Raw genomic sequence first — 26,014 nt, forward strand, 5'->3', positions numbered from 1 at the left:
CTGCTGGCGTATTTGGCTAGGGTGAGTAGGCCTGTCGCTGCCATCACATGTATTAGGGGGCAACTGGGACGCTAGAAACTGACCGTTAATGAGGTGTTTCGGGATTTCTATAGTGCTCTTTATACCTCTCAATTACCAAATTTTTTGGCTGGTTTAGTGTCCCTTTTGAGGAGTGTGCCTCTAACACCCTTAAATCCGACTCAGGCTGCCGCGTTGGATGCCCCTTTCTCTGATGAGGAAATCTCAGGGGCTATTGCGTCCCAACAATCGGGAGAGACCCCAGGGTTGGATGGCATGATTGGCGACTGGTACAGGGCGAATGAGGAGTGGCCAATTTCTACTTTATGGAATCTGTTTAGTGAGTCCCAAACCAGGAAAGGATCAGGACTACAGGATTTCTATAGACCCATTTCTCTCAATGTAGATATCAAACTCCTGGCTTAAGTATTGGCTAATCACCTGCGTAGGGTTATAGGTGCTGTCATCCATCCTGACCAGACTGATGTCTGTAGCTCTCCCTGGCATAAAACCAATGTACAAAGACTGCACCTTCACATATCCATCCCCTTCTGCTGCAGCTATGTTGTTAGCTTGGACGTCTATAAAGCCTTTGATTCTGTGGAATGCTGTATTTGCGGGGGGTTTTGGGGGCCCTACAGTTTGGTCCTCTGTACCGGGTGTGTGTACAGCTGTTATCAGGTGTGGTCGGTGGTTTTTAGACGCTTTCCACTACCGGTAATGTCTCCCAGGGCACCCCTGTGCGGGAATCCTCACTTTGAGCACCTGCAGGAGTTGGAGGCTGCCGGTTCTGGAGCGCTCATTGAGTAAAATTTGCCATGCACTTGTTTGGGGAGTTTCCTGCTTTCCCTTCATTACAAGAAATGTGTGACCACTTCCATCTCCCTCGGAGTGCCCAGTTTCAGTACTTCCAGCTGAGACACACGGTGGTGGGGCAGTTTGGCTCTCTTGACGTGACCCCGGCCTTTACTGAGGTGGAGTTGATTCTGGGTATCGCTGAACTCACTAAACTTTTGACTAAGGATTATGCATTACTTCAATCGGCGGGTTCACCTTTGAGTTGGCTTTTATTAAGTAGGCAGAGGATCTTCTTGATTTGACGGTTGATCAGTGGAGGGAAGTTGTTAAGATCTACTACCCCAAGGTGGTTAGTGCTCGGGATATGCTTATTCAGGTTCGGCTCGTCCTTCGTTTATATTACACTCTATAGGTTGTTCCGCATGGGTGTCTCTTCTTCCGATGTCAGTTTTCAATGCCATGCATGTGTGGGCACTGTTTTACATGCTATGTGGAATTGCCCTAGTGTAGAGGGAGGTGCTGCAGTTCTTGACAGACCACTTGGAATTTCCCTTTGTGTTTTCCCCTTTTTGTCTGTTGGGTGTTATTAACCATTTCGAATCCGGCTCCCATAAGCGCCTACTTATTGGGTTCCTAAGTTCTGATTATGGCCTGGAAGAATACTTTCCCTCTACCATTGCTCGGTGGTTCAATTTAGTTAATATGTACTGTTGTACATTATTGTAAATTGCCAAGAAATTTGACAAGGTCTGGATGCCATGGTTGATCATAGGAGAGTCCATTGTCCCCCCAGAACACATCATACCCGGTGGGTCCCGGTTGCTATAAGCAACCGTGACCCACGGCTAATGACGGAAATCATCAGACGACTGATATCCAGCATTAACCCTATAGACATAGCGATCAAAACTTGATTACCGCATCTAAAACGCTAGTAAACATTGCCGCTTAAAACAGTGGTGCTGTTCGGGAGCACTGGAGTGAAATTACGGCGTCCCGAACAGCTTGCAGGATGTGAGAAGGATCCCTACCTGCCTCCTCAGCATCCGATCGCCGAATGACTGCTCCATGCCTGAGATCCAGGCAGGAGCAATCAAGCGGCAGAAACACTGATCTATGCCATGCCATCGAATTGATCAGTATGAGAGATCAATGTACTGCATGTTATAGTCCCCTATTAATACAAGTTAGAATCACCCCCTTTTACCCTTTAAAAAAAAAATGTAAATAAAAATAAACATATGTGGTATCGCCGCATGTGTAAATGTCAAACTATAAAAATATATTGTTAAACTGCACGGTCAATGGCGTACACTTATAAAAATTCAAAAGTCTGAAATAGCATATTTTTGGTAATATTTTATACCATTAAAAAAAAAAAAAAAACGATCAAAGAGTCCGATCAAAACAAAAACATATTTAAGAACATATTTAAGCGTATTAACCCCTTAAGGACTCAGCCCATTTTGGCCTTAAGGACTCAGACTATTTAATTTTTACGTTTTCATTTTTTCCTCCTCGCCTTTTAAAAATCATAACTTTTATATTTTCATCCACAGAATAGTATGAGGGCTTGTTTTTTGCGCGACCAGTTGTCCTTTGTAATGACTTCACTCATTATATCATAAAATGTATGGCGCAACCAAAAAACACTATTTTTGTGGGGAAATTAAAACGAAAAACGCAATTTTGCTAATTTTGAAAGGTTTCGTTTTCACGCCGTACAATTTATGGTAAAAATAACCTGTGTTCTTTATTCTGAGGGTCAATACGATTAAAATGATACCCATTATTACATACTTTTATATTATTGTTGCGCTTAAAAAAAAAAATCTAACTTTTTAACCAAATTAGAGGTCATCAAAATAAAGGGATTATAAACGTACTAACTTTTTTATTTTTCCGTATAAGCGGCGGTATGGGGGCTCATTTTTTGCGCCATGATCTGTACTTTTTTTTTGATACCACATTTGCTTATAAAAAACTTTTAATACATTTTATTAAAAAAAATTATAAAAAATGTATTAAAAAAGTAGGAATTTTGGACTTTATTTTTTTCGTTCACGCCGTTCACCGTACGGGATCATTAACCTTTTATTTTAATAGTTCCGACATTTACGCACGCGGCGATACCAAATATGTCTATAAAAACAAAAATTTACGCTTTTTGGGGGTAAAATAGGAAAAAAACGGACGTTTTACTTTTTTATTGGGGGAGGGGATTTTTCACTTTTTTTTTTTACTTTTACATTTTTTTTTTTTTTTTACACTTGAATAGTCCCCATAGGGGACTATTCATAGCAATACCATGATTGCTAATACTGATCTGTTCTATGTATAGGACATAGAACAGATCAGTGTTTTCGGTGATCTTCTGCTCTGGTCTGCTCGATCACAGACCAGAACAGGAGACGCCGGGAGCCGCACGGAGGAAGGAGAGGGGACCTCCGTGCGGCGTTATGAATGATCGGATCCCCGCAGCAGCGCTGCGGGCGATCCGATCATTCATTCAAATCGCGCACTGCCGCAGATGCCGGGATCTGTATTGATCCCGGCACCTGAGGGGTTAATGGCGGACGCCCACGAGATCGCGGGCGTCGGCCATTGCCGGCGGGTCCCTGGCTGCGATCAGCAGCCGGGATCAGCCGCGCATGACACGGGCATCGCTCCGATGCCCGCGGTTATGCACAGGACGTAAATGTACGTCCTGGTGCGTTAAGTACCACCTCACCAGGACGTACATTTACGTCCTGCGTCCTTAAGGGGTTAATTTTCATAAATGTAGTTATGATTTTTTCCAGAAGCAAGGCAAAAATCAAACCTATATAAGTAGGGTATAATTTTAATCGTATGGACCTACAGAATAAAGATAAGGTGTAATTTGTATGAAAAATGTACTGCGTAGAAACGGAAGCCCCCAAAATTTACAAAATGGCTTTTCAATGGATTTTTTTTTGCTGTACATTTTTGGGTAAAATGACTGATGCCATTACAAAGAAGAATTGGTGGTGCAAAAAAATAAGCCCACGTAGATTTTTAGGTGGAAAATAGAAAGGGTTATGATTTTTATAAGGTAAGGAAGAAAAAAACGAAAGTCCAAAAACAGAAAAACGCTTTGTCCTTAACCCCTTCCCGCTATTGGACGTATGCATACGTCCAGGCGAATTACACGTTCGCGCAAATGGACGTATGCATACGTCCAAGCGATCTCCTGCTCTGCCGCGGGCAGCGCAGGAGATCGCGGGTGGGACTCAGCTGTCAATCACAGCTGGAGTCCCACCGCAGCTGCCGGGGCCGCGATCGCGCCGGTCCCGGCAGCATTAACCCCATCTATGGTGTTTGCAGGGGAAGCGCTCTCCCCCTGCCCATCAACGGCGGCTCCGCGATAAAATAAGGGGGATCGAGGGTGTCCAAGACACCCTCGATCCCCCTTGAAGAGATAGGAGTGAGGTGGCAGGGTTGCCACCCCTCCTATTGATCGGTCGAGCGACCGACCAATAGCAGACTGGCGGCGGGGGGGTTAAAGTTCGGTTCCCCTCCGCTATGCCCACCCATCGGTGTCCGGGCACAGCGGGGGGAACCGTGTAGTGGCGGCAGCGGCGGTCACTTACCCGGCGGCGGCTGTGATCACGGCGGCGGTGGAGGCGAGTATGACGCCGCGTGTCCGGGAGTCTGTTGCCTAGCAACATCTGCAGGGCGACAGTTTAGAGAGTGGTCTCTAAACTGTCGCCCTCCAGATGTTGCAAAACTACAACTCCCACCATGCCTTGACAGCTGTTTGCTGTGTTGGCATGCTGGGAGTTGTAGTTTTGCAAGATTTAGAGGGGTTCAGGCTGGAGATCACTGACAGTGGTCTCTAAACTGTAGCCTTCCAGATATTACAAAACTACAACTCCCAGCATGCCCAGACAGCAGTTTGCTGTCTTAGCATGCTGAGATTTGTAGTTTTGCAACATCTGGAGGGCCACAGTTTAGAGACCACTGTCAGTGATCTCCAGCCTGAACCCCTCTAAATCTTGCAAAACTACAACTCCCAGCATTCAGGAACAGCAAATGGCTGTCTCGGCATGCTGGGAGTTGTACTTGCGTGCCTGCAGCTGTTGCATAACTACATCTCCCAGCATTCCCTTTGGCAATCAGTACATGCTGAGAGTTGTAGTTCTGCAACAGCTGGAGGCACACTGGTTGGGAAATACCGAGTTAGGTAATAGGTTCTATTACCTAACTCAGTATTTTCCAACCAGTGTGCCTCCAGCTGTTGCAAAACTACAACTCCCAGCATGAACGTTCTGTCAGTGCATGCTGGGAGTTGTACTTTTGCCCCCCCCCCTCCCATGTGAATGTACAGGTTACATTCACACTGGCGGCGGATTACAGTGAGTTCCCTGCTTCAAGTTTGAACTGCAGCAGCCGCAGCTCAAACTCCTAGCGGGAGACTCTGTGTAATCCGCCGTCAGTGTGAATGTAACCTAAAAAACACTACACTAACATAAAATAAAGAGTAAAACACTACATATACACACGTACACTGCCCCCCCCCCCACCACCCCTTCCCCCCCCCCCCCCAATAAAAATGAAAAACGTATCCTACAGCAATGTTTCCAAAACGGTGCCTCCAGCTGTTGCAAAACAAAAACTCCCAGCATTTCCGGACAGCCATTGACTGTCCAAGCATGCTGGGAGTTTAGCAACAGCTGGAGGCACCCTGTTTGAGAATCACTGGTGTAGAATACCCCTATGTCCACCCCTATGCAAATCCCTAATTTAGGCCTGAAATGCGCATGGCGCTCTCACTTTGGAGCCCTGTCGTATTTCAAGGCAACAGTTTAGGGCCACATATGGGGTATCGCCGTACTCGGGAGAAATTGCCTAACAAATTTTGGGGGGGCTTTTTCTCCTTTTACCCCTTATGAAAAGGTAAAGTTGGGGTCTACACCAGAATGTTAGTGTAAAAAAAAAAACATTTTTGTACACTAACATACTGGTGTTGCCCCATACTTTAAAATTTCACAAGCTGTAAAAGAAAAAAAGCCTCCAAAATTTGTAACGCAATTTCTCCTGAGGACGGAGATACCCCATATGTGGGCGCTAAGTGTTCTGGGGACGCACAACAAGGCTCAGAAGGGAGAGTGCACCATGTAAATTTGAGGTCTAAATTGGTGATTTGCACAGGGGTGGCTGATTTTACAGCGGTTCTGACATAAGTGCAAAACAATAAATACCCACATGTGACCCCATTTTGGAAACTACACCCCTCACGGAATGTAACAAGGGGTACAGTGAGCATTTACACCCCACAGGTGTCTGACAGATATTTGAAACAGGGGTTTGTGAAAACGAAAAATAAAATTTTTAATTTGCACAGCCCACTGTTCCAAAGATCTGTCAAATGCCAGTGGGGTGTAAATTCTCCCTGCACCCCTTATTACCTTCCGTGAGGGGTGTAGTTTTAAAAATGGGGTCACATGTGGGGGGGTCCACTGTTCTGGCACCACGGGGGGCTTTGGAAATGCACATGGCCAAATTCTCTCTCCAAAAGCTCAATGATGCTCCTTCTCTTCTGAGCATTGTAGTTCGCCCCCAGTGCACTTCACGTCCACTTATTGGGTATTTCCATACTCAGAAGAGATGGGGTTACACATTTTGGGGGGTATTTTCTGCTATTATCCCTTGTAAAAATGTAAAATTTGGGGGAAAACAAGCATTTTAGTGTAAAAAAATATATATTTTTTTACATATGCAAAAGTTGTGAAACACCTGTGGGGAATTAAGGTTCACTTTACCCCTTGTTACGTTCCCCAAGGGGTCTAGTTTCCAAAATGGTATGCCATGTGTTTTTTTTTCTGTCCTGGCACCATAGGTGCTTCCTAAATGCGGCATGCCCCCAGAGAAAAATTTGCTTCCAAAAAGCCAAATGTGACTCCTTCTCTTCTGAGACCTGTAGTGCGCCAGCAGAGCACTTTTCATCCCCATATTGGGTGTTTTCTGAATCGGGAGAACTAGGGCTTCAAATTTTGGGGGGTATTTTCTGCTATTACCTTTTTTTTAAATGTAACATTTTTGCTAAACCAAGCATTTTTGGTAAAAAAAATTTTTATTTTTTTTTACATATGCAAAAGTCGTGAAACACCTGCGGGGTATTAAGGTTCACTTTATCCCTTGTTACGTTTCTCAAGGAGTCTAGTTTCCAAAATGGTATGCCATGTCGTTTTTTTTGCTGTCCTGGCACCATAGGGGCTTCCTAAATGAGACATGCCCCCCGAGCAAAATTTGCTCTCAAAAAGCCAAATATGACTCCTTCTCTTCTGAGCATTGTAGTTTGCCCGTAATGCACTTCAGGTCAACTTATGGGGTACCTCCATACTCAGAAGAGATGGGGTTACAAATTTTGGGGGGTATTTTCTGCTATTAACCCTTGCAAAAATGTGAAATTTGGGGGGGAAACACATTTTAGTGAAAATTTTTTATTTTTTTTACATATGCAAAAGTCATGAAACACCTATGGGGTATTAAGGCTCACTTAATTCCTTGTTACGTTCCTCAAGGGGTCTAGTTTCCAAAATGGTATGCCATGTTTTTTTTTTTTTTGCTGTTTTGGCACCGTAGGGGCTTCCTAAATGCAACATGCCCCCAAAAAACCATTTCAGAAAAACGTACTCTCCAAAATCCCCTTGTCGCTCCTTCGATTCTGAGCCCTCTACTGCGCCCGCCGAACAATTTACATAGACATATGAGGTATGTGCTTACTCGAGAGAAATTGGGCTACAAATTCAAGTATAAATTTTATCCTTTTACCCCTTGTAAAAATTCAAAAATTGTGTCCACAAGAACATGCAAGTGTAAAAAATGAAGATTTTGAATTTTCTCCTTCACTTTGCTGCTTTTCCTGTGAAACACCTAAAGGGTTAAAACACTTACTGAATGTCATTTTGAATACTTTGGGGGGTGCAGTTGTTGTAATGGGGTCATTTATGGGGTATTTCTAATATGAAGACCCTTCAAATCCACTTCAAACCTGAACTGGTCCATGAAAAATAGCGAGTTTGAAAATTGTGTGAAAAATTGTAAAATTGCTGCTGAACTTTGAAGCCCTCTGGTGCCTTCCAAAAGTAAACACTTGTCAATTTTATGATGAAAATATAAAGTAGACATATTGTATATGTGAATCCAAAAAAAAAAAAAAAAAATATTTGGAATATCCATTTTCCTTACAAACAGAGAGCTTCAAAGTTAGAAAAATGCAAAATTTTCAATTTTTTCATCAAATTTTGGGATTTTTCACCAAGAAAGGATGCAAGTTACCACAAAAATTTACCACTATGTTAAAATAGAATATGTCATGAAAAAACAATCTCGGAATCAGATTGATAAGTAAAAGCATTCCAGAGTTATTAATGTTTAAAGTGACAGTGGTCAGATGTGCAAAAAAGGGCTGCGTCCTAGAGGTGAAAATGGGCTGTGTCCTTAAGGGGTTAAGGGGATAGAGGACATTTGGAAAAAAAAAAAAAAAAATTTTTTCTTCTTTCCTTTTCCCACTTGCTTTGCATAAGATTGCTCCAAAAACTAAGGTCAAAATACTCATGACACCCCTGGATGAATTCCTTAGGGGGATCTAGTTTTCAAAATGGGGCAAATTTTTTTGGGGGGGGGGTTTCATCATTTTAATCATAATGAGCTATAACAAATGTGGGTTATTGCATGAAAACAAGATGCCATTAAAAATTGAAAAAAAATATATGTTAAAAAAGTTTGAAGTCTTATAAAGTATTAAAAAAAATTTTTATTTTAAACTGATGCAAAAGTAAACAAATGGAAATATCTGATAAAAAAATGCCAAAAATGTAAATTCTCAAATTTCACACAAACTGATATTCTTTGCAAATTAAAAAAAAATGTATCACTTTTTTTAACACGTAAATTAAGTTTTATAAAATATGTCATGAAAAAAACTCTGAATTGTGTTGATAAGTGAAAGCGTTGCAAAGTTATTACCACATAAAGAGATGTAAATTTTGAAAAAAAGGCCTTGTCATTAACCACTTAAGTACCAGGGCGTACCTGTACACCCGTGGTCCCTAAGGACCAAGAGTGTACCTGTATGCCCGTCGGAATTTTCGTCCAGGGTGGCTGCTGATATCTATCAGCAGGCACCCCGTGCAAATGCTTAGGGGGGTCCTGAGACCAACACCACCCCCCCATGTCGCTGGAAATTTGCGGCGATTCCGGGTCATACCGGTCTCCGGTGACCCGGAAAATAAGGGGGAATCGGGGTTGTCCAAGACACCCACGATCCCCCTGAAGGGATAGGAGTGAGGTGGCAGGGGTGCTACCCCTCCTATTGGTCGTTCAGAAGCAACAACCAATAGCAGATCGGGGGGGCTTAACGTTCGGTTCCCCCGCTCTGCCCACCCACAGTAGTCCGGACATAGGGAGGGGGGGGGGGGGGGTGGAGATACCAAATGTGTTATTTGGAAAAGGGAGAGATTACATTTTTTTTTTTTTTATTAAGGCAGGGACTTATTTGTAATTTAAACTTTATTTTTATTTACACTTTTTAAATTTCCATGGGACTTTTACATGCAATAATGCCATGCTGTCTGAGCCAGGCTCTATCAGCAGATCGGCTTCTGGACCAATATAGAGCAGGTGAGGGGACCTGTCAACTAATCATCCAGCTTCTAGCCATTGATTCCCATTGAAAACATATTACATTGTGACATGTAGTTTTATGGTAAAATTCTGTCACCTTTATATAAAAAATTCCAAAGTATGAGTTTACATTTTTACCTCATAGCCAACTCACACACTTACCTGGATTTAATGATATATGTTTAGATGTAAAGGAAGTGTCCACCAAGCCTCTCTGTGGGCATGCAGCGGTCTGTTCCACATTGTCCTGAAAATACAGTAAAATTATTTAAAAAAAATTTACAGCACTGTGGTGTAGAAACCATGTAACATTTCATATATAAAATTTACATTTGCAAATATCTTGTTACAAAAGAGATATTCTGCTAAGACAACTAGTTAGCAAAAAGCTAATGAGCTACACAAAACCAAAATGCATCAAGAGTGTAACCGCTAAAACCATATGTAAGGTAGATCAGTTTTTCAAAGAGGGCACTTTCAAACCCTGAAGGATTTTTTTTTAAGAAAAAATATAATTCCATACAAAAATTTTTATTACAATAATTTATTTCACATGAAAACTTTAACCCTATAAAGACAATGGACATAAATATATGTCCTGATGTGCTGATACTTAAAACACACCAGGACATACATTTACGTCCTCTACATGAAGAGAATGCAGAAACTGCGCTCACTTCATGCACAGCAGGTGCCGGCTGCAATCAGAAGCAAGGGACCCGCCAGTATAGGGGACATTTGTGATCATGCGGATGTTCACCATTTATACCTCAGATCCTGTGATCAATAAAGCAGCTTTAGCATTCTGCAGGTGACTGATAGCTCCACCCGCTGTAAAATCGGTGATTTGAACAGTCAGGATGGCCGCGGGAGGTCTCCTTACCTGCCTCCCAGTGGCTATGGCTAGTATCTGCTACTCTGGTTTGCCTTCTAGCATAACAGAGCAATAGATCGCCAATTATACTGATCAGTGCTAGGCATAGCACTGAATAGTAATATCAATCTAATGATTGATTGATATGTATAGTGCCCTTTCGGGGGGGGGGGGGGTAAAGAAATTAAACATACAATCCAAAATATTAAAATATGTCAATGATTCACTATGATGAACATTGTTACCGTGTTTATAAAAAAAAAAAAAAAAAAAAAGGCTGAAATTTCTTTTTTGGGTCACATGACATCCCAAAGACATTTTATAATAAGTCATCAAAAAGTTCCACATACATACAAAAAGTGGTACCGAGAAAAACTATATAGATCATGGCGCAAAATAAGCCCCCATACAGCCATGTAGAGATGAGCGAACTTACAGTAATTCAATTAGTCACGAACTTCTCGTCTCGGCAGTTGCTGACTTTAGCCTGCATAAATTAGTTCAGCTTTCAGGAACAGTGAGGTGAATGACAGTAACTGAGAGGTGTACGAAGGGAGGGGGGGGGGGGGGGGCAAAGGGAAGAGAAGGATAGGGTAAGGAAAATGTTTGTATATATGATACAAATATGAAGGGGCAATATATTACATTTAGGAAGATATGAAGAGGCAATATATCAAAGGGGAACAGAATAAGCAATCTTATAACAATACAACATTTTTTATGTATATTACTATGAGAGAGTAATGAAATATACATATCTCTTGTGAGCAGTGAAGAAAGAGGGAGGAGTTTCACATAACAGACTATCACCTGGCCTCACACATGATTGGCTACTACAGTTACCTGTAATGTTTTGTTTCACCTTAAAGTTTTTCTTGTAATCTTTCATTAACTATTTTGCTGCTATGAGAGTCAGCAAAGAAAGATTTGCACATATTACTCGCCTCCTGTCTTTCATAAAATTTATATTTTCAACTTTATATCTTAAATTGTACAATAAAGACCTCTTTATAACTTCATTACATAGCATGTTTTGGTTATTTCCTTTATCGCCTTTTAAATGCCATAACTCAAATTTCCATCCACAAAACCATGTGAGGGTTTGTTTAAAGCTGGACTAATTTTACTTTGACTGAGACATAGTGTCGTCATAAAATCTACGGAGATAACAAAAAAACGTTTTGTACAAAAATTAATATGCTTAACCCCTTAAGGACGCCACCTGTTTTTACCCCATGATCAGACCCTTTTTCAAATCTGGCATGTGTCTCTTTAAAAGAGGTAATAACTTTGAAATCCATTTACTGAGCTAAGAGATTCTGAGAATGTATTTTCATGACATACTGCACTTTATATTAGCAGTTAATATTTCATGATTCATGCAGTATTTTTTGTAATGGACTCAAATATTATCAAAAATAGATTTCTGGAGTTTTTTTTATGGTGTTCAGTGTGCAGTAAAAGTGATGTTATCTTTATTCTCAGGTTCAGTACGATTATTGCGAAACCCAATTTATATAGCCTTTATATACGTTTCATATTTCACAAGAATTTATTTACCGTAATTTAATTTTATTTTATATCCGAATTAATTGTGTCAGGACTTAATTTTCGGGATGAGCTCTACTTTTAATTGGTAACTTTTTACAAATATGGCAATACCTATTACGTATAGGTTTGCTTTCAGTTTTTTGTGACAATACAGGGCTTTATTGGGAAAGGGTTTTTTAATATATTTATTTTGATTTACACTTAATTAAGTCTTATTTCATTATACTTTTTACCTTTAAGATCAAGCCCATGTCTGTGCCGATCTATTGGCCTGATCAGTCATGTATGGCAATTTTATGCCATTCACTGTGGTGTTTCATTATTATATTTATAAGATTACATTTATGAACACAGAAAAACCACATTGTTTATTCCCCCACACTTACATTTAAAAAAAATAAAAAAAAGTAGAGATTTAGATTGTTATTAGAGGGGCTATATATATATATATATATATATATATATATATATATATATATATATATATATATATAATATATAAATATATAAATATATATAATATATAAATATATATAATATATAAATATATATAATATATAAATATATATAATATATAAATATATATATTATATATATATATATATATATATATATATATATATATATATATATATATATATATATATATATATATATATATTTTTTTTTTTTTTTAAATCTAACACTTCTCCCATAGGGGACATGCCACTTCCTGGTTGAAAGTTTGGAGATTACATTTTTTGGAAGGAGTTTTTCCCTAGTATTGTAAATGAGGAATAAATTATGCCCATAACAGTTTGCCAGTTTCTGCCTCCATAATTGTGCCTTTCCCTGGACCATACCAGAGGGGTTGAACCTAATGCATTCTTGAAATTCAGACACACTAACCATTCAATCAAAACTCACTGGTATCAAGTGCACACAGACTACAAAATTCAAAGTTACCGTAATTAAAATGCTCCATCTAGTGGCCAAATACGAGAAAGTCTTTACCCCCTAACAGGTCACGTAAGACTAACAAAGATTTTTAGCTCTAATGTAAGTGCATACAAGCACAGTTTCAAGAAATACTAAGTTTTGTTTTATGTAAAGTGTCACTGCATGTTCTGTTCTAGTAACAGACAAAAGTAATCACTCCGCATTCTCCTTATGAACTGTGAGGTCTCTCAACCAGTCATTTTCTGAGCTGATAAAAATGATCAGGGGTATTCTGCAAACAGGGAAAGTCTAATACTTCAGATACAAAATACCAAACTTAGACTGCCTTCTATGGTAGGGAAAATGGTAGGTCCATCTGCCTTGGCTATTCTGAATGCTAGTGGAGTATTGTGACTTGACTTTTAAGTTTAAAGTCCTTGCCTTCTCTACCAAACTTGAGTACCTCTTGAGAAAAAGGGTTCCGAAACGATTGTAGGGGGGGGTCGGGCGGCAGTTTTCTATTCCCACATGGGTAAGATCTGTTAGTTTACTGTTGTGGCTTCATTCAGTTTGTTAGCTCATCACAGGGCTTGTGCAATAACAATTATACTGATAATATATGCATTACTTCTGTTATTATATGCACATAAGTCACTTCTTAGTACCTGATACTTGAGACACGCACAGACACTTGTGAACTATTATTGTATGTTATTGTGTACAGTAGAAGAGCATATTTTATCCTGTAAGGAATTGTCCCAGTACACAAACATTATGGGGGAGATTGCTCAAAACCTGTCCAGAGGAAAAGTTGCCCAGTTGCCCATAGCAACCAATCACATCGCTTCTTTCATTTTTAACAAGGCCTCTGCAAAATGAAAGAAGCAATGTGATTGGTTGCCATGGGCAACTTTACGTTTGCACAGGTTTTGATAAATCTTCCCCATTATATGCCTATATAGAGCCAAATTACAATCTATTGTAGAGAATGTTGACCCTCACTAGCTGCTTCATGTGTGCATAATATGATGTTTTTACTGTATTTCAAGAAAAGCCAATTATATAAGTAATTTTCTTTGTGGCTTTTTTGAATTTTATGTTCTTTGCCAGTCTTTTGGTAAAGAGAATACCAAAGGGACAAAGCTGGCATTAATGTTAGGTTAGCTGCATGTACAGACAGGATAGGTACCATGAGAATAGCAAGATAACTGTATTTACAATGGGTATGCATATGGGTCACAGTTACCTCAGACCTATGACTTCAAAAAGCCACAAATACAGCAAGAATGGAAAAATTAAAGTCGTACTTTCACAGCGGCTTCCAAGCAGGCTTCTCCATGTAATATCTGCAATGCATGCTGAAGCAATAATGACTTAACACAAGTCTTTACCCTTACAACAGAAACGTTTGTCATTACATTAAGTAGCGCTGGCTATAATCTTCAGTTTGCACATTCTAAACTGGTAATGTGGTTTACGCTGAATACAAGCATCTGTATCCGAGACTGCCTAACCTTTTCTGTGCTCTTAACCCCTTGGGGACGGAGCCCATTATGACCCTAAGGATGGGAGCTTTTTTTCGCAAATCTGACCACTGTCACTTTAAGCATTAATAACTCTGGGATGCTTTTACTTATAAATTTGCTTCCGAGACTGTTTTTTCGTGACATATTCTACCTTATGTTCGTGGTACATTTTCGTCGATACTTGCAACATTTTCAAATTTTTCATGAAATTTTGGTATTTTTCACCTAGAAATGATGCATTTTTCTAACTTTGAAGCTCTCTGCTTGTAAGGAAAATAGACATTCCAAATAAAATGATATATTGATTCACATATACAATATGTCTACTTTATATTTCCACCATAAAGTTGACATGTTTTACTTTTGGAAGACTCCATAGGGCTTCAAAGTTCAGCAAAAATTTTCCAATTTTTTGCAAAATTTTCAAAAATCTGAATTTTTCAGGGACCAGTTCAGGTTTGAAGTGGATTTGAAGGGTCTTCTGGTTAGAAATACCCCTTAAATGACCCCATTATAAAAATTGCACTTAAAGTATTCAAAATGCCATTCAGTGTGTTAACCCTTTAGGTGTTTCACAGGAATAGCAGCAAAGTGAAGGAGAAAATTCAAAATCTTCATTTTTTACACTCATGTTCTTGTAGACCCAGTTTTTGAATTTTTACAAGGGGGTAAAAAGAAAAAAATCCTCTCAAAATTTGTAACCCGAAAATACCTCATACGTGTATGTCAAGTGTTCTGTGGGTGCACTAGAGGGCTCAGAAGCAAAGGAGCAACAATGGGATTTTGGAGAGGGAGTTTTTCTGAAACGGTTTTTGGGGGGCATGTCACATTTAGGAAGCCCCTATGGTGCCAGGACAGCAAAAAACCCCACATTACACACTTATTACGTTCCTTGAGGGGTGTAGTTTCCATAAGGGGTACGGTGAGCCTTAAAAAAATTCTCACTAAAATGCTGGTTTTTCCCCAAATTTTACTTTTTTACAAGGGGTAATAGAAGAAAAGGGGTTACAAATTTTGGGGGGCATTTTCTCCTGAGTATGGAAATACCCCATGTTTGGACGTCAAGTGCACTGCGAGCGAACTACAATGCTCAGAAGAGAAGGAGAGTCATTGAGCTTTTAGAGGGATAATTTGTTTGGAATGGAAGTCGGGTGCCATGTGCGTTTACAAAGTCCCCCGTGGTGCCAGAACAGTGGACCCCCCCCCACATGTGACCCCATTTTGGAAACTACACCCCTCACGGAATGTAATAAGGGGTACAGTGAGCATTTACAACCTACTAGCGTTTGACAGATCTTTGGAAGAGTGGGCTGTGCAAACAAAAAAAAATAAATTCTCATTTTCACGGACCACTGTTCCAAAAATCTGTCAGACACCTGTGGGGCGTAAATGCTCACTGTACCCCTTATTATGTTACATGAGGGGTGTAGTTTCCAAAATGGGGTCACATGTGGGTATTTATTTTTTTGGGTTTATGTCAGAACCGCTGTAAAATCAGCCACCCCTGTGCAAATCACCAATTTAGGCCTCAAATGTACATGGTGCGCTCACAGCTAACAGGCTGGTGTAGACCCCAACTTTTCCTTTTCATAAGGGGTAAAAGGAGAAAAAGCCCCCAAAATTTGTAACACAATTTCTCCTGAGTACGGAGATACCCCATATGTGGCCCTAAACCGTTTTCTTGAAATACGACAGGGCTCCGAAGTGAGAGCGCCATGCGCATTTGTGGACTAAATTAGGGATTGCATAGGGGTATTCTACAAAAGTAATTCCCAAACAGGGTGCCTCCAGCTGTTGCTAAACTCCCAGCATGCCTTGACAGTCAGTGGCTGTCCAGAAATGTGTGGAGTTGTTGTATTGCAACAGCTGGAGGCTCCGTTTTGGAAACTCTGCCGTACAATACGCTTTTCATTTTTATTGGGGGGGGGGGGGAGGGGGAGGGACAGTGTAAGGGGGTGTATATGTAGTGTTTTACTCTTTATATGTGTTAGTGTAGTGTAGTGTTTTTAGGGTACATTCACACTGGCGTGTTACAGCGAGTTTCCCGCTAGGAATTTGTGCTGCGGCGAAAAATTTGCTGCAGCTCATTCTTGAAGCAGGAAACTTACTGTAAACCGTCTTGGGGACGGGTGCAAACCTCCAGCTGTTTCGATACGACAACTCCCAGCATGTACTGACAGACCGTGCATGCTGGGAGTTGTAGTTTTGCAACAGCTGGAGGCATACTAGTTGGAAAACCTTCAGTTAGGTTCTGTTACCTAACTCAGTATTTTCCAACCAGTGTGCCTCCAGCTGTTGCAAAAGTACAATTCCCAGCATGTACTGATCACAGAAGGGCATGCTGGGAGATGTAGTTATGCAACAGCTGGAGGTACGCAACTACAACTCCCAGCATGCCGAGACAGCTGTTTACTGTTTGGGCATGCTGCGATTTGGAGTTTTGTATCATCTGGAGTGCTACAATTTAGAGACCACTGAACAGTGATCTCCAAACTGTGGACCTCCAGATGTTGCAAAACTACAACTCCCAGCATGCCCAGAGAGCAAACAGCTGTGTGGGCATGCTAGGAGTTGTAGTTTTGCAAGATCTCGAAGGCAGTATAGAGATCAATGTGCACTCGTCTATAAACTGTAGACCTCCAGCTGTTGCAAAACTACAAATCCCAGCATGCTCACACAGCAAACAGCTGTCTGGGCATGCTGGGAGTTTAAGTTTTGCAACATCTGGAGGGCTACAGTCTAGAGACCACTATAGTGGTCTCAGACTGTAGCCCTCTAGATGTTGCTAGGCAACTTACCGGCTTCCGTCGTATCCAGGGAGCCGTCCTCTTCTGCCGCCCGCCGATCACCGTCACTCCGCTCCCTCCGGACGGGTAAATGATCTTCGGCGCCGCTTGCGATTTGCGCCGATCGCCAACATGGGGGAGGGGGGTCAGCAGTCACCCCGGTCCCCGCCCGATGCGCGTCAGGGACCGAAATTCCCACGGGCATATGGATACGCCCTTCGTCCTTAAGTACCAGGACGCAAGGGCGTATGCATACGCCCTTCGTCCAACAGGTTAAAATTTCATATGAAAGTTATAGCAAATATGGTGAGTTATACTCACCGATAATTCCTTTTCTTGAAGTCTCAACAACAGCACCCATGAGATTAACTCCTCCTCCTGATTGGGACAGGAAAAAAACACTTGAGGTTAAATTCCCCACCAGTGTACCGTATTTATCGGCGTATAACACGCACTTTTTAGGCTAAAATTGCGCCATTGCCGGCGCCGCTGCCCCATTGCCTCCCCCCATCCCCGGTGGCATAATAACCTGGGTCTGGTCCGCGCTGCTGCAGGCCTCCGGCCTGACGTCATGCGCCGTGCAGCGCATAGCAACAACGCAGGGGACGCACGCCAGAGGCCTGCAGCAGCGCGGACCCGACCCCGGCAACAGGTAATTATGCCATCGGGGATGGGGGGAGGCAACGGGGCAGCGGCGCCGGCAATGGGTGCCGCTGCCCCTTCTCTCCCCCTGGCTATCGGCGCCGGCACCGATAGTCAGGGGGACAGAACGGGCAGCGGCGCCAATAGCCAGGGGGAGAGAAGGGCCGGCAGCAGGGCTCTAGACCCCAGGAAGGCAGGGGGAGAGAAGCGGGCAGCAATGGCCCCTCTCCCCCTGCCTTTCCTGGGGGTGTATCTGGGTATACACGCACCCTCATTTTACCATGGATATTTGGGTAAAAAAACTTTTTTTACCCAAATATCCTTGCTAAAATGAGGGTGCGTGTTTTAGGCCGGTGCGTGGTATACCCCGATAAATACGGTAGGTTGGATATTAGGGATCGACCGATTATCGGTATGGCCGATATTATCGGCCGATAATCACGATTTTCGGCATTATCGGTATTGGCAATTACCTTGCCGATAAGCCGATAATGCCCCGCCCCCCCTCCCCCACCGCCCATCCACCTACCCACCCACCCACCCCTGACCCGCCGGACCGCAACTGCCCCCCCCCCCCCCTCCCCGACCCACCGCGTCGCACCCCCCACCGTAGTGCTGGGCGGTATACCGGTATGAACCGGATACCGTTTTTTTTCTCCCACGGTATGGATTTTTGCCCATACCGCTATACCGGTCGGGCCCCTCCCCCACCCTCCGAACCAATTAAAAAAAAAAAAAAAAAAAATGTAACTTACCCGTAATGGGGGTGGTCTGGGCCATCCATCCTTCCTGTAGTGTCCGGCGGCATTCCGGGTTGAGAGTGAACCGGTCCGGGCTGTCCTCCGGGGGTCATCTCCACTCCGGGCAGGCTCCAGCCTAGTACGCTGCATAGACGCCGCTATGCCGTGACGTCAGGTGCGTCGCTGCACACGGGCATCACTGCGCAGCGGCGTCTATGCTGCGTTACTAGGCCGGAGCCTGCCCGGAGTGGAGAAGATGACCCCCGGAGAAGGACAGCCCGGACCGGTTCACCCTCCACCCGGAATGCCGCCGGACACTACAGGAAGGATGGATGGCCCGGACCACCCTGACAGGTAGGTGGAGAGAAGCGGGTGGCGGCGGCGGCCTATGGCACCGCAAATGCCACTGCAGTGCATTGATTTAAAGCACCCGCTTTAAATCAATGATCTGCAGCGGTGTCTAGGGGGGATAAATAACCGATAACTTAGACCGGAATATCGGTATAAGTCATCGGCTATCGGCCCTAAAAAAAACGATATCGGTCGATCCCTATTGGATATTGTTGCACTTCTGAAAAAAATCATAACTACATGCAGGAAAATTTATGTTTAAAATTGTCATCTTCTGACCCCTGTAACTTTTTATTTTTCCACGTACGGGCCGGTATAAGGGCTCATTTTTTGCGACGTGTTCTGAAGTTTTTATCGGTACCATTTTTGTGTTGATCGGACTTTTTGATCGCTTTTTATTCATTTTTTTTTATGATATAAAAAGTGACCAAAAATACGCTATTTTGGACTTTGGAATTTTTTTGCACGTACGCCATTGACCGTGCGGTTTAATTAATGATATAATTTTATAGTTCGGACATTTACGCACGCAGCGATACCACATATATTAATTTTTATTTACACAGTTTATGGGAAAAAGGAGGGTGATTCAAACTTTTATTAGGGAAGGGGGTTCAATGACCTTTAACTTTTTTTCACTTTTTTTGCAGTGCTATAGCTCCCATAGGGACCTATAACACTGCACACACTGATCTCTTAAGCTAATCGCTGCAAAGCCATAGCTTTGCACAGATCAGCGAGATAGGGGCTCGATTGCTCAAGCCTGTAGCTCAGGCTTGGAGCAATCACACCCCGATCGGACGCGGCGGAGACAGGCAAGGAGACCTCCGCCTGCGTCCCAGATTTTATCGCGATGTCCTGATCAGACCGACTGAGCTGCCGGGAAGCGTTTAATTAATAATATAATATACAACACACACATTATGGGGTCCGTCCCAATGAGGCCACCTTATCGCGGTGGGACGGTCCGAGCTACTTGACCGCCGACGGAGACAAATTTTACTGTTATCATATATTAAGTGTGTTACTGTTATTTAACGTTTTTTTCCCTGTGTTCTCTCCTCTCCACAGCCCTGCTTTCTAACTGCAGTTCTTTCTTCTGTACTGACGTTTATATTGATTATGACTGAAGGAAAGTTGGATATGACCATGGGGGATGGCCCCGCTGTACAACATGACTCAGAGTTCATGTCGGCTGATCAAATTCAGCGTCTAGTTAATACATCCGTGCATTCGGCACTGGCGTCTGCCATGGCATCGATGAATGAAAATCTCACTAAATCGGTCTCGTTGGCGATGTCCCAGTCGCACCAAGAGGCACGCGTTGCCACGGCGACCTCACCGGTGGTTGCGGTACCCCCTGTACCACCTACTGGTGCGATTAAATCTGGAAAGTCTGACCGAAAGCGCCATCATGGCGCAGACATGACCTCTCCCTCACTGCAGATTTTGTCGGGAGATGGAATAAATATTTCTGCTGGCCCCTCCCAATCGGGCTCTTGCCCGCCTACGGGCTCTAGACCCTCCGCCCGGGAGGACGTTTATATTAGCCGCGCAATACGTTCCTCAAAAAAGGAACAAGCCAGACTCATTTGTGGATGAGTCAGAACAGGAGTCGGATTCTGACTATCATGTTCCTTCCTCGGTCAGCAGTGAGGTGGAGGAGGAGGACGTAGATCAGGATGTTCCTTCTGCGGGGGTGACATCAGAAGCTGACATGGCTGCCAATGCTATATTGGACTCTCAGGGTGTCCCATTTTTCGACCCCGATGCCATAACTCACCCTCGATCAGGGGATTGGGCCCCTTTGCCCCAAGTGGCAAAGTACATCGAGGCGTGGGTCAGAAAGCCTTTGGACAGAGGCAACAGAAATAAGTTGCGGGCCGAATGCCCCCGTCCTTCCTTGGCTAACAAGGTGGCGACTACACCCGAGCTGGACCCTATTCTGACCAAATACTTGGTCAAATCGGGTAAAAACCCGAAGAAAGGGCTTGATCGGTCATTCAGATCCGTACAGGATAAGCTGCTTGATTTGTTGGGTCCGCTCACAAAAATTCTGAATATGTCAGAGCACGCTGTGGCCACTGGCGATCCCGTTGAACCGGAGGTCCTTAGGGGTTGGGCCCTGAGGGCTACTTGTTTACTGGGCAATGCGAACACAGCTATGTCCACAGAGCGCAGACGCTCTATATTGATGCGGCTGGACCCGCAGTTGTCCCACCTGGCAACTAAAGAACCGGGTCCTTCAGCTGAGGGGCTCTTGTTTGGTGATTCATTCATCAAGAATATTAACAAATTTGTGGGGCTGTTTTCTAGTTTAGACAAGGCCCAAACTTCACTTAAGAAAACTAATAAGGTTTTCAGCAAGGCCGGAAGGGGCAGGGGTCGCCCTTCTGGCCGAGCATCCTATTTTAGACCCTATGTTAGACAGCAGACCCAATACGTTCAAGAACGGCCTCAACTGCATACCATGGCAGCCCCGATGGCAACAACTCCCTTCTTCCCCAGTCGAGGTCGGCCCTGGAGGGCGAGAGGTGGATCCCGTGAATACCCGAGAGGCAGGAGTTCAGGTGGGTTGTCCTTCGAGGATGGTACATCAGCCTCCGGTAGGGGGCAGACTGGGTTGTTTTATCCACGCCTGGTCTATGATTCCTACAGACCCTTGGGTTCTGCAAACAGTGTCAGGATACGTAATAGAGTTCATGTCCCCGCCGATACAAAAGCGATGGCCACGAACCATCCATTTTTCAGAACCCGACAGAGCCGATTCCCCTTGAGGTTTTGGATCTTTACGCCAAAAATCCGATAAGACAGGTGGACGTGGACAGTCCGGGTTTTCTGAGCAATGTTTTTCTCGTGAAAAAGAAAGACGGAGGCCACAGGCCAGTCATAAATCTGCGAGACTTAAACGAGTATGTCCGGTACAGTCATTTCAAGATGGAGGGTATACACCTTCTCAGGGATCTCTTGCTACCAGGAGATTGGTTAGCAAAGATCGATCTGAAGGATGCGTATCTCACGGTACCGATTCATCCTTCTTCCCGTCAATATCTACAGTTCCTGTGGCAGGATAAGAGATGGGAGTTCTCCTGTCTCCCGTTCGGTCTGTCTTCCGCCCCGTGGTGTTTCACCAAGCTTCTGAAACCAGTCATGGCGGTTCTCAGGAGTCGGGGAGTGAGGCTCATCATATATCTCGACGACATATTGATTATGGCTCGTACGAGAAGTCAGGCACTGCTTCATATAGAGTGGACGAGGTCCATTTTGAGGGAACTAGGGTTTTTGATCAACATCAAAAAATCAGTTCTGGTTCCGACGCGGGAAATAGAGTTTTTGGGGTTCATGGTAGACACCCGGCTGGCGATTGAGTCTACCATGCAAAAAATTGGCGTTGTTACGGAAAGAGATCAGGGCCTTGCTTCGCAGACAACTGGTCTCGTTGCGGGAAATTGCTCGCATTGTGGGTCTGTTATCGGCCTCGGTCCAGGCAATTTTCCCGGCACCTCTCCATTACATAGCGCTTCAACGGCTAAAGATCAAACACTTAGCGGAGGGGTTAGCGTATTCGGATCGTATCCCGTTGTCGCAGGAAGCGTACGACGAACTCATATGGTGGCTCCGTCATGTGGAGGATTGGAATGGGAGAACAATCTTCAATTCCAAACCGGATCTGATCATAGAATCGGATGCCAGCCTAAGCGGCTGGGGAGCCAGGTGCGGATCGTCTTCGACAGGAGGCAAGTGGTCGCAAACGGAAACGCAGTTACACATCAACTGCCTGGAACTCCTAGCAGGGTCGTTCGCGCTCAAGAGTTTTGCCTCCCACAGATTGGGTTGTTGTGTCCTACTTCGGTTGGACAATATCACGGCGGTGCAATACATCAACCGTCTAGGGGGCACGAGGTCCAAAATATTAGCAGACCTGGCGAAGGAGTTGTGGATGTTTTGCCTTCAAAGGAACATCGTTTTGCAGGCGGAATATCTTCCGGGGGTATCCAATTCAGTAGCGGATTGGAATTCCAGACACCTGTCAGATTCCAGTGATTGGATGTTGCATCCGGCAGTGTTTCGGGCCATTCAGGCTATGTGGGGACCGTTGAGTCTCGATTTGTTCGCTTCTCGACTCAATCGACAACTACCCCAGTTCTTCAGCTGGAGACCAGATCCGGAAGCAGTCGCGACGGATGCGTTTCTTCAGGTCTGGCCGCGAGGAACATTGTATGCTTTTCCTCCGTTTGCCTTGATTCCCAGGGTATTGTGGCAGACGGAATCTCAGAAGTCTACGCTGGTGTTGATCACCCCGTGGTGGCCGACCCAATCCTGGTTCCCTCAGGTACTGGGGATGACCGTGGACTGGCCAAGGGTGTGTCCGCCTTGCCCGGAGATTCTGCGGAGTCCGGTGGGAGACTTACATCCTTTGGTGTTGTCCGGACAGTTGAGATTGATTGCTTGGCTGATATCGGGTCAACAAGGTCTGATAGCTTGATTTCACAGACAGCTACGGACCTCATTAGAGAGGCATGGGCTCCAGGTACCAGAGCGGCTTACCGATCAGCCTGGAGATTATGGGTTCATTGGTGCTCACAGCGGCAGATGGATCCCATTCATGCCCCTATGTCTGGAGTTTTGAATTTTTTATCTGAAGCGTTTGAGGCCGGAAAGGCTTTCCGGACCATTAATGTATACCGGTCCGCTATATCGGCGCAACATGCCATGATGGACGGTATGGCGGTGGGACGGCATCCGTTGGTTTGTCGTCTTTTGAAAGGGGTTAGTCTTACTCGACCCCCGGCACCTAGATATCAATCGACATGGGATGTGTCCTTGGTTCTGCAATTGTTTACTTCCTGGGGGGATAACAACGAGTTCTCTCTTAAGTGGTCGGCCTACAAATTAACTATGTTATATTTCTATCAAACGTGTTTCGGACGTACGCGCACTGGACATTTCGAGGAGACAATTTACTCCTCAGGGGGTTGTCTTCACTGTAACGCGTCGTACTAAGACTGATATTAGATCGTTTTTTTATCCGCGGTTTTTGTCACACCCCAAGTTATGTGTGGTGCGTTGTTTACGGTCTTATGAGAATAGGACGACGGCTTTACGTTTACCGAATTTTTCGCAACTTCTTATATCTTTCTGTTCTCCCTATCGTCCGGTCTCTTCTCCAACGCTTTCACGTTGGGTGAGGAGTGTGATGATTTTAGCGGGTATTGATGTTTCGATTTTTAAGGCACATTCTTCCAGGAGTGCCATGGCCACTAAAGTGGCACAGACTGGTGGCTCACTGTCTGATATTTTGAAGGCGGCAGATTGGTCGTCTGAACATACGTTTAGGACATTTTATTTTAGACCTGATCAGCATGTGTCTATGTCTGTCTTGTAGTTTTATGTAGCTATAGTTTTGATCATTTATTTATGTATGCTTTGAACTTGCATTCTGATATGAGCCTCCTGTCTGTCATAAAATTTAAGATTTTCCTAGTATAGTGAAGGAAAATTTGGATTTTATAAAGACAGGAGGAGAGTATCAGCCCTCCCTATATTCCCATCCCTGTCATGTTTATGTTTTCTTTTTTCTAGGTTATTGATCTGGAATTCCGAAGTGATCGTGTTCGGATTGGTATTTGGGTTCCTTCGATGCTGTTGATCGGTTCTTTGTTCTGATGGTGATCGTTCAAGGTCCAAGGGATGTCTGGAAGTTCACAACCTGATAAAATGCCGGAAGTTCGGGTTCTGTGGTGTTCAAGTGTTGGTTCCTGTTTCGGAGCAGCGTTAGCATCAAGAAAGAGGAGGAGGCGGGTTCGAAGGCAGTTTATATAGAGTGAGCATGGAATGTGATTGGTGGAAGGACCTAGGAGGGGTTCCTAGGTTTCTAGGTGACCTGCATCCTTCTTCTATATGTTTAGTTGCACTGCATTCTTTCTGCTATTGAGTTTAATAAAGAAGGATAATGCATTCTGATACTCGCCTCCTGTCTTTATAAAATCCAAATTTTCCTTCACTATACTAGGAAAATCTTAAATTAACACATGTGGCATTATGTACATAACAAAAAAGTGTGAAACAACTGAAAATATGTCATATTCTAGGTTCTTCAAAGTAGCCACCTTTTCCTTTGATTACCGCTTTGCACACTCTTGGCATTCTCTTGAGCTTCAAGAGGTAGTCACCTGAAATGGTCTTCCAACAGTCTTGAAGGAGTTCCCAGAGATGCTTAGCACTTGTTGGCCCTTTTGCCTTCATTGGGTTCAGGTCCGGTGACTGTAAAGGCCAGGTCACTTGACACAGCACCCCATCACTCTCCTTCTTGGTCAAATAGCCCTAACATAGCCTGGAGGTGTGTTTAGGGTCATTGTCCTGTTGAAAAATAAATGATGGTCCAACTAAACACAAACCGGATGGAATAGCATGCCACTGCAAGATGCTATGGTAGCCATGCTGGTTCAGTATGCCTTCAAATTTTGAATAAATCCCCAACAGTGTCACAAGCAAAGCACCCCCACACCTCCTCCATGCTTCACAATGGGAACCAGGCATGTAGAGGCCATCCGGTCACCTTTTCTGCATCGCACAAAGACACGGTGGTTGGAACCAAAGATCTCAAATTTGGTCTCCGAATAAAGCACATATTTCCACTGGTCTAATGTCCATTCCTTGTGTTCTTTAGCCCAAACAAGTCTCTTCTGCTTGTTGCCTGTCCTTAGCAGTAGTTTCCTAGCAGATATTCTACCATGAAGGCCTGATTCACCCAGCCTCCTCTTAACAGTTGTTCTAGAGAGGTGTCTGCTGCTAGAACTCAGTGTGGCATTGACCTGGTCTCTAATCTGGGCTGCTTTTAACCTGCGATTTCTGAGGCTGGTGACTCAGATGAATGTATCCTCTGCAGCAGAGGTGACTCTTGGTATTCCTTTACTGGGGCGGTCCGCATGTGAGCCAGTTTCTTTGTAGCTCTTGAAGGTTTTTGTGACTGCACTTTCCACCTAGAATATGACATTTTCAGTTGTTTCACATTTTATGTCATGTCTATAATTCCACATGTGTTAATTCATAGTTTTGATGCCTTCAATGTGAATCTACAATTTTCATAGTCATGAAAACTCTTTGAATGAGAAGGTGTGTCCAAAGTGAAAGTAAACTAATGCCGGTAAGCTCAGGGAG

The 26,014-nt window shown here is 43.7% G+C and overlaps 1 protein-coding gene across 14 annotated transcripts in view; it reads right to left on the reverse strand.

Moving 5' to 3' along the window:
- GRB10 (growth factor receptor bound protein 10) overlaps nucleotides 1-26,014 on the reverse strand; it is a 395,303-nt gene that overhangs the window by 267,132 nt on the left and 102,157 nt on the right. For 12 of the 14 annotated variants that reach the window (XR_008844002.1, XM_056520328.1, XM_056520326.1 and 9 more), the window contains one exon: nucleotides 9,628-9,712. Coding sequence is in view for 10 of the 14 variants with exons in the window: in XM_056520328.1 (XP_056376303.1) it covers nucleotides 9,628-9,712 (85 nt within the window). In the remaining 4 variants the exon portion in view is untranslated. Of the gene's footprint in view, nucleotides 1-9,627; nucleotides 9,713-13,473; nucleotides 13,604-26,014 lie in introns of those variants that run through there. The other 2 variants (XM_056520335.1, XM_056520332.1) reach the window with 1 other exon arrangement.

The sequence above is a fragment of the Hyla sarda genome, chromosome 5 (assembly GCF_029499605.1).
Source record: "Hyla sarda isolate aHylSar1 chromosome 5, aHylSar1.hap1, whole genome shotgun sequence".
In the NCBI taxonomy this organism is placed as follows: Eukaryota; Metazoa; Chordata; class Amphibia; order Anura; family Hylidae; genus Hyla; species Hyla sarda.